The following is a 9,474-nucleotide window of genomic DNA, read 5'->3' as shown; positions in this document are numbered from 1 at the left end:
CACGTCAGGTCATGAGTCTGGAAGAGGGAGTTTGGCATCCCATGATTGTCACTGTGTCTGTGTTGCAGTGATGTCTAGTGCATACATTAGAAAGATGATGAAACAAATAAAAGAAAAAGATTTAGCTATCTTCCCCTTCTGAACAGTTTCCTGCTGTCCACAAGATCCCATTCCTCCCAGTGAATGACCAAGGCTACTGCACTTCAACATGTTCCTGAGTTCCTGAATTTGATGTGGTTTTCCTGGTCCAGCAGAATGGGGAGGTATGGGCCAGTTAGGATAGGGTTTGAGAGGATGACTAAAAAATTTAAAAATAAAAAAAAAAGGAGAGAGAGAAAAAGGAAAAAGATTAAGACATTCCCCAGGGCTCCAATGATAGCATATTGAACTTACTTGAAGGACTCACATTGAATACAGTGCAGTTTGGGGTCAGATCCCCTCATGCACCATGGAGGTTCTGCAGACCTTGAAACACAGTAATATTTCAGTAAATTTATTAATGACTCATTATTATTTAAACGAATCTATAAATATATGGTTGTGTTATTATCTATATATATTAATATTAATGTATTATTATAACGTTGCATTTGAAATAATTTCACTTTTAATTCAAGACTAGACAGACCAGGTACAGGAAAAAAATTGTGATATGTGTTCTGTAGCATATTTGGTGCTGTGCAACCATTCTATAGAGTGCATTTAACTGTATTTTGTGTACTATTCTTAACATGCATTCACAGTAGACAACAAAGCAGCAGTTATTGGGTATGTTGTGAATGCTTATTAACAGCAGTACCTATTTGCATATAATGGATCCATAATAAAAAATAGGCATAGTAAAGGCCTGATGAAGTTATTATGCATGCACAGTAGAGGCTTTTTAAACCTTGATATCTCAGCTATTTTGTTTCTCCACAATTTATTTGAAAATATTAAAAAGGTCAAATGATGGATTAGGAATGTGTGAAACTGTAATATTACTCCTATGGAGGTAATCATTCAAGACAAATTAATTAATTTTTGATTTTATTAGCACTATAAAAGATGTTAAAAAATGCATTTGAGTTGCTGAAAAAAACAAACCAACTACTTCAATAATAAAAAAGGACAGAGAAAATAGTTTCACGTATTTTGAGTGCCATGTGATATAACTGAGAATTTTGTTGGTCCTTCCCTAAACACAGAACTATTGTAATGTCAACCTTTCTTTCAGTATCTCATGGTATTTTTAGTATGTATTGAAACAGTGTTGGTTACTCTAGGATTTTTCATTTTTAGATTATCTTGCATTTTTTAATACTTTGAAAATGCAAAATCCTTGAAAATATAGACAATCCCTATGTCTATATTCCCTATGTATAGGGAATATATACCTATATATATTCAACAATATAAATCTTTCAACAATATAAATCTTAATACATAAATTACTATTGAGGATAATGGGATTCTGCCGTCTCCTTTGTTACAGATTGCAATATTTGTGGTAAAAATGAAGCGAATGGTATGAATAGTACAGCACTTGCTCTTTTTGAACAGTTTCCCCTTAAGTTTTAACATCTTTGTCACTTCAGATAAATTTTCCTTAATAAACAAAAACTAAAAAAAAAGCCTGTGTTTTATAAAGAATGAGTGAAGACTGAATGTCTTACTTCTTTAAAATAAAACAAAAACCAAAATACCCTCAATGTTTGGGGTGTGGTTTTTTTAATGAAAGGCTGTAAAATCATTGAGCACATCCATATCCATGTATAAAACACACATGTTGTTCTGTACTGCAGTCTTATTTTTTGTTCCCATCTCTAATCAAAAAAATGCCCCAACATATTGAAATGAAACTTTGTGAAAGAAAAAATAATTGGGTGAGGGATTGAGGGCTGAGAACATTAATGCCAAGGTTGGACCAATGTGAATTAAAGCAGATGAATTATAAATCCTACAAAACCAGGTTTATAATGGAAATGCTGACATGGACCCATAACAATAGCAGCTCTGCCAGTGATTATTTTAATACTAAAAGCATACTCAGTCACTCATTATTTTATTATAGAGATTATTTAGTTAGAAAAAAGCAGTGATACACAACAATAATGAAACCAAATTTTAAAAAATAATCTTTCTAAGTGACTCCTGTAACTCCCTTGATATCACTTATATGTGACATGCCACTCCTTAAATTAAAAAAAAAAAAAAAAAAACATAAACCCATAACACACAAAAGTGGAGTTTGTAATAAGCTCCATGGCAAGGCTGAGCTAAGAGTCTTTGTCAGCTTCCTTTAACAGTGTTTTGCCAGCAGAAGGAGACAAAAGGGTTAAAAAGGAAGAGCAGGGAGCACAGGAGAGGCAGCTTACAGGAGAAACAAGGGCATGAAGAAAGGAGAAGCTAGGTATCAAAACAGAAGAGCAGGAGGAGATTTTTTGGAGGTATTCAAAGGGAATAACTCAGTTTTTAAAGAGATATTGGGGAAACATTCACGAAAAGGCCAAACAGACTGAGAAAATATGGCTGGGGCCAAACCCTTTGAGAATCCTAAGCCACACTTCTGAGCAGGTGCATCCCAGTCACATTGCAACATGTCAGAGCAGGTCAGCGAGCCTTGCCACTTGCTTCAGAAAAAAGGCATGATTTGTTAAACCTTCATGCTGTATGTCCAGTTTTCTATAAATGTCTCTTTTATTTTTCAATGTCAAAAACCACCAAGGGATGTGAAGGAAAGATTTCCTACAGATGGCATGAGGTTTGCTCCTATTAGTATGTGCTCTGGGGCAACAAGCTGCACTCCAAAAATCCCCACACCCCAAAAATCTCACCCAGCAGCATCACACAAAAACTACTTTTTGTGACTGTGCTATGCATTATAGCACCAGCATTACTTCCCTATTACCGCCTTCCTTTCCTTGCCTTTTCTTTTTTGTCCCTGGGTACCAGGTGCACTGGAGGGACTCAGATCAATACAAGACAGCATTTCTCATATAAACAATGCCACATTAACAACCAGAGGGCAGCTGTACCTGTAGGCAGGGATAGCACCAAATGCTGGCATGTCTATCCATGCAGCTAGACTGCTAAAAAGAAGCAACCATGCTGGAAATGCACCTACTGTGTGTGAAATTCTGGTGCAGAATTTTTTTCTTTTCTTTTTTTTCTGTCAGTCTAACCTTCTGTGTTGATACATGAATGCTGGTACCCACTTAGAGGGATGCCAGATGATCAGTGCAGAATGAAGGTCCCAGGAGAAAGACTCACGTGGTTTTCTCTGCCCCGTGACGTCACTAGCAGATGGCATGGGTACCAGCTCTGGCAGTTGGCATCAATGTCACTTTTTAGAGATCAATGAGATAGTGCAGATATACACAGATCTAGACTCCAGCAGACGATGCGACATTCAGACTGAAAAGATTTGGAAGGCAAAAAATGAAAACTGATTGTTGAATGAAATAAAAAGCTAAGGTAATACAAATAAAGATATATTTCAATTGGTGTTGGGTGTGCATGCAAGTGTTTAAAGATACAGTATCATTGTCTTGTATTTGTGTATGCTATTTGCTGTTTAATAACTCCTACCATTTTATTCTTCTGATGCAATTACAAACTTTTATTGTTTTTATGTAATACTGCAAATGTGTAGACAATACTGATAGAGTTAGTCTTTGACTGGGGTTTTTGTTTAATTTTGTTCTGTTAAAAGTCCCTGCATTTACTTTGCTTGTTTCTTTGAAGTCCATGGGATACAAGCTTTTACCGTTCCCAAACTGCAAACGAAAGCAAAGTAATTGGGAAAAGGAAATTATTTTTCCTTTCCAGGCTGGATTCTGAGCACACGTGCAGGATTACAGTCAGAATCTACAGACCGCTCCTGTCAGCTAAGAGCTGGAGGAAGACATCTGAGCCTCGCAGAACATAAACACTGCTATAGCGTGCAGGGAATTTTTCACTTCTTCCCCCCGCACCTCCCCCCCCCACCCCAGTTAATGGGAAAGAAAAGAAAAAGGAGAAAAGAACATGAAAAAAAAAGCAAATAAGTTGATTCTAATGAAACAGATAATATCAAATAGAATTTTTGCTTGAAAAAGGGGGGGGGGAAAAGAGATAGAGGGATTTTATTTCCTAAATCTAATCTGAATACATTTAGGGTTAAATAATTCTGATTTTTGTCTAAATATGAAGTAAGCATTAAGTGATTTTAATACAAATAACTATGAAAAATGCTTTGTTTTGAATTATATTACTAACTGAGTGATTTGGGGGCTATATTCCTTTTTTTTCCCCCTTTTCAGCCACTGTAACTTACTAGAGTTTAATATCTTGATACATAAAGAAAGAAATGTGGAGAGCAAAAACCCACAATATTGAAGTATAAGTCAAAAAGTGATTTAAAAATATTTACTATCAGGTAATAGAGATACGGCACTTTTTCAATTTTAAAACTGCACTCCCTCTCCTCATTTTTCCACCCAAGGGAATTCGGATTAATGAAATTTCTGTAGTGCTTTGTCATGTTTTGCATTTCTTAGAATTCCATGATGGTGAGAGTTTGAAAGATTTATTTAAAAATAAAATAAATAAACAGGGAGCTAAATGTACATTCAAAGTATGGATTTACTCCATCTTTATCTGTAAGAAATGTGGCTTTTTAGTTGCAGGGTCAAATGTTTCAAATTATTTTAGAATTCTCAACAGCTATTATTTTTTTAAATGTGGGCATTTGCAACTGCCATTTTATTAAAAAAATATAGGTTGAGCATTTATACACACATGCACATACACACATACGCACACACTCTCTCTTATAAGGAGAGCTTACACACAGACACAAATAAGGTGCATGAAGCTGTCTGTGTGAGTCAGAAAAATTTAAAAATGGAAATATTTAAACATTGTGCTGGCATTCTTTCAGGTAACTTAAGATTGTAGAACCATGTTAACACTACCATTTGATGAGTCTGTTGTAATGCCAGAATCGCAGATGTGTAGAAAGTTTCCCAGAGAAAGTGATGACCAAAAGCAAATGAAGAACACAGAAAGCTTTTCAAAGCAGATCATCCTCCGAGGAAAGAATATCAAAAGATCTCCTGGAGAAGACACAGAAAAAGAAGAGGAGGAAGAAGAGAGAGAAGAGGAGGATGAGAATGGCTTGCCAAGGCGAAGGGGCCTTAGGAAAAAAAAGACAAGCAAGATAAGGATGGAAAGAATTAAATTCAGGCGTCAAGAAGCCAATGCTAGAGAGAGGAACCGTATGCACGGACTTAACGATGCTCTGGACAATTTAAGGAAAGTTGTGCCATGTTATTCTAAAACACAAAAACTGTCGAAAATAGAAACTTTAAGACTAGCTAAGAACTATATTTGGGCTCTTTCTGAAATACTGCGAATTGGGAAGAGACCTGACCTGCTCACCTTTGTCCAAAACTTGTGCAAGGGTCTGTCCCAGCCAACTACAAACTTGGTGGCAGGATGCCTGCAGCTGAATGCCCGAAGTTTCCTAATGGGCCAGGCAGGTGAAGGTGCCCATCATACCCGCACATCGTACTCCACCTTCTATCCTCCCTACCACAGCCCGGAGCTTGGCACCTCCCCAGGGCATGGGACTCTTGACAACTCTAAGTCCATGAAACCATACAACTACTGCAGCGCTTACGAGTCCTTCTATGAAAGCACTTCCCCTGATTGCACCAGCCCACAGTTTGAAGGTCCCTTAAGTCCTCCCCCAATTAACTATAATGGGATATTTTCCCTGAAGCAAGAGGAAAGCTTGGACTATGGCAAAAATTACAATTATGGCATGCATTACTGTGCAGTGCCACCCAGGGGTCCCCTTGGGCAGAGCTCGATGTTCAGGTTGCCTACAGAGAGCCACTTCCCTTATGACTTACATCTGCGCAGCCAGTCTCTCACCATGCAAGATGAATTGAATGCAGTTTTTCATAATTAATGAGAAAAATGAAAATAAACAGTGGTCATTCACCTCCCCATCTAATTAAGAGTAAGCAGATGCTTGGGCACTGCGTAATTCGCACAATTCTATTCGAAATGTTTACTAGTTCCTAAAGTGTGTTTCAACTATTGTGAGGATTTTCTATGTATTAATAAACTCTTTTTATTGTATTTTTTTTCTGTAATCACTGTGAGAATATGTTTCCTCCCAGAGGTTTTCTCCCTCCTTTTTAACTTTTTGTTTCCCTATTTGTTTGATTTGTTGAGCAGTGTGTTGAACAATATTACTGAAATAAAAGCGTACACACTGTGTGAAGTCAATGTCTATTTTGATTGTATAGTAATTATACAAATGCATGTTATTGAAATCAGATTAATAAAAACTATGTATTTATAATTGGTAGAAAATATATATTATGTATTCAAGGAGAGCTGGATTAGAAATATTAAGAACTTTAAAGTAATTAAGTAATTATCCAGAACTGAAATGGGCTTGCAATGTGCAGAGGTGAGAGGGTAGCAATATTGAAAGCTATGCAAAAAAAAAAAAAAAAAAAAAATGGCAAACAAGAAAATGAAATAGTTTTTGGGTTGTTGCTTTTCGGTAAACTAAGGAAAAAAGTGATTGTCATTTACATTATTGACATTATTCAGCCTGACTTTAGAGTGTTGCTGACAGGGGCCACATGATTATATTTAGAAGATGTTGTCAAAAATTTGTTTCAGTTATTTTGACCATATATAATCAGCACTTTTTATTTGTGTTATTATGACTTCAGATGTAAAGGTTTGTTATGAAAATGTATAACTGTGGTTTCTCACTACATACTTAACATGCAATTAAAGATAGATGTTTCCACTTTTAAAATACATCTATTAGCTGTGATACTATAGCTGTGTGTATTTTGTCTGATACTTATTATTTCACAGTATACAGCTGCCTTTGGTCTTGCCTACACACCTTTTTTTTCCCAGGATACTCATAATGCTTAAGTCTGGAGTAGGAAGTCAAGAATTATCAGGGTGAACCTCATGCTATTTTCAGAAGGATGTATTAGTGATACAGTAGATCCAAAACACCACATAAATATCTGTGTGATAAAAGAAATAACAGGTTATGGGAAGAAAGTAACTTTATATCTTAATGAAATACCAAATTTCATATGGGGAGGAGCCCTGATCTAACACACAGGACACTAGCTGCTCCTCCAACTCTAGCTCATTGGGGAATGGCAGGAGCATGTGAATTATGAGAACTTCAGAGAAAAAGAATTCCTGCACATTGCTAAACGTAGTGTTGACTGAAAAACAGCACCAGTAAACTACAGATGTGTCTCTAGCTCAGTAGCTACAGAGGTCTGCACAGTCCCACACACCTTAAAAGAGTTTAGCTTAGCTGAGCCTCAGTTGTTTTCTAACCAGGTAGAGCTATTTACCTATAAACTCATGAGTGATAAAATGAATTAACCTTTGATCTAAAAGTCAACAGCCTCTAAACCTCTGAATGAGCAAGACCTCTTTATTATGATGGATAAACAGCAGCTGTCTGAGCCAAGTACTCTGCTTTAAATGAGGAGAGAATACTTTTTTAAAAGCTGTATAAAAAATTTCACATGCAAATTTCACATGCAAGTTGGAAGCTCCTGGCTGAATCACAGTCTGGGTCACAGTTTGTTAATGATACATCAGTCTCAGAGCCTCACTCGAGTACACAGCTGGACGAAGAGGGGATATCGCAATTTCTCCTGATAATTTGCCTAATGTCACCAGCAATACTTGTTGTAAACAGTCTCCCTTGCCAAGCATTGCAGCTCCCTCAGGACAACCACAACCTGATGTTCATCTCTTCTAAGTAAGACCAGGCTGCCCTCAAAGGAAAATTATAACATATCCCAAAGTTTGTATCGGGGTCTAAATGCTTCCAGGTTTGCAGAGATAGAGGGACAAGCATGGGATTTTGTTCAACCAATATCCTCTCTAGACACAGATATGACATCAAAAAGGAGTCTTTTGGAGCAGTCTTGGGCCACATTTCAGGGGTTTGGCTCAGGATCATCCCCTGTTTCCTCAGGGTCAGGCATGGAAGGTACAGGCAGCAATTTTCCACCTTGGATGAAAGGTGATGGTGATGACTGTTAACTCAAAAGCATCCCCAGGTGTTCTACAATGATTATAGGAGGGATTTGGGAGAAAAGAAGACCCTAAAATAGATTGCATTTGCTGTTACTCAGAATTAGCTGATATTTGGCAAGCCATGGAAACGTGATGGGAGAGAGAAGGGGAAGAAGCCATTTGACAAAGTGAAAGTACGCAAGCTTAGGCACAGATTCATGCACACTGAGAAATAACAACATATAAAGAGGTGCTGTAGGCAAGAGGGCCCAGAAACAGGGGATCATTGGAGCGGGGGTTGGGGGGGGGGGGGGGAGATGGGGAATACGCCCAAATGAGGATTGGCAACAAACTTATCTAACCAATTATACTAAGAGAAGCATCTTCTAGGAGGCTGAAAGTTCACCAAGTACTTCAAAGCTGTCTTGCTGCAAGGGGGGAGGAGTGTTCAGTCTTCAGGCTCTGCAATCAGGGCATCTCCAACTCTGTGGCCCTATAATAACTCAGTAACTAATGGGCCAGTTCCTATTTCCCCTTCTGGCAGCAGAGACAAAGGGAAAGGGGGAAAAAATTTCCGTGCCAGTTCGAATCTTTCTTGCTCACTCCACGGCAGATGGGGAGGTAGTTTGCAGACAGATTCCCCCTGTGGTAAGAAGGCAAGAACCACGCTTGCTCAGGGCACTGCAAGTTGGAAAGTCACTCCACAATAAATAATGGAACAAGTAATAGGAAAATACTGAGATGGCATAAAACCCCTCCAACGTTCTCTTTCTAGAAGGGTATGGATTATTTAGAGATACGGAGGTAGAAAACTCCCTTGAAAGCAGGCTCTCTTTCATGCACACAACAAACTGTGATCCTTCACTGGCCAGTCACAGAATAAAAAGGTGCTCCAACCTCTGACATGATTTTTAAAAGCCTTTGAAGATGCCCTATTTTAGGGAAAAAATCTGAGTACTAATAAAGGTTTGGTCCTTTAAAATCACAGGAATAAAACTAAATGGGTTTCTTATCATTATCTCCACTTTTTGAGGTTTGTCTCCTTTCAATCCCTTTCATACAGCAAAACAAAACTGGTCAGATCTGTGTGTCTTGTTCTTCTCTTCACTGCCTTCAATTTTTTAAGGATAAAATTATGTAAAAGAACAATTGCTTCAGAAAAATTAGGTGAGAAATTTCTATTGTTCCGTGTCCTTTAGCACAAAAATATTGAAACCTTCTGTCAGTTTTAGAGATGGGAAACCCAAAGCTGTCAGAAGAAGAGCTGTTTCATATGTGGCTTTTTTACACAGTGGAACTCTTTGCCATTTATTATTTCCCAGAGTAACATTTTAGTGTGATTTTTTAAAAAAAACAATGTGGGTTTTTTTTATGGTATTGGAAACACACTAATTATTTAAGAATGGCTGTACTGGTTCAGAT

General features: G+C 37.5%; 1 protein-coding gene across 2 annotated transcripts; it reads left to right on the top strand.

Moving 5' to 3' along the window:
• The first annotated feature begins 3,308 nt into the window (after positions 1–3,308).
• On the top strand, positions 3,309–6,831 carry NEUROD6 (neuronal differentiation 6). Of its 2 annotated transcripts, none has more exons than XR_005955218.1 (2): positions 3,309–3,456; positions 3,811–4,650. XR_005955218.1 is itself a non-coding variant. In XM_041468169.1 (2 exons), the coding sequence occupies exon 2, from the start codon at positions 4,925–4,927 to the stop codon at positions 5,936–5,938; it is 1,014 nt and encodes a 337-aa protein (XP_041324103.1). In that variant the 5' UTR covers positions 3,342–3,456; positions 4,904–4,924; the 3' UTR covers positions 5,939–6,831. The 2 variants fall into 2 exon arrangements, 1 of the variants encoding a protein (XP_041324103.1); XM_041468169.1 differs by lacking the exon at positions 3,811–4,650 and adding an exon at positions 4,904–6,831 and having other exon boundaries at positions 3,342–3,456.
• The last annotated feature ends 2,643 nt before the right edge of the window (positions 6,832–9,474 follow it).

Source organism: Pyrgilauda ruficollis, unplaced genomic scaffold (genome assembly GCF_017590135.1).
Source record: "Pyrgilauda ruficollis isolate IOZ18807 unplaced genomic scaffold, ASM1759013v1 scaffold213, whole genome shotgun sequence".
Taxonomy (NCBI): Eukaryota; Metazoa; Chordata; class Aves; order Passeriformes; family Passeridae; genus Pyrgilauda; species Pyrgilauda ruficollis.
Note: the sequence above shows the minus strand (reverse complement) of the source record. Positions and strands in the feature narration are given on the sequence as shown.

What these genes read in the sequence shown, in the direction of transcription:
- NEUROD6 (XM_041468169.1), top strand. Translation starts at nt 4,925, where the DNA reads ATGTTAACACTACCATTTGATGAGTCTGTTGTAATGCCAGAATCGCAG.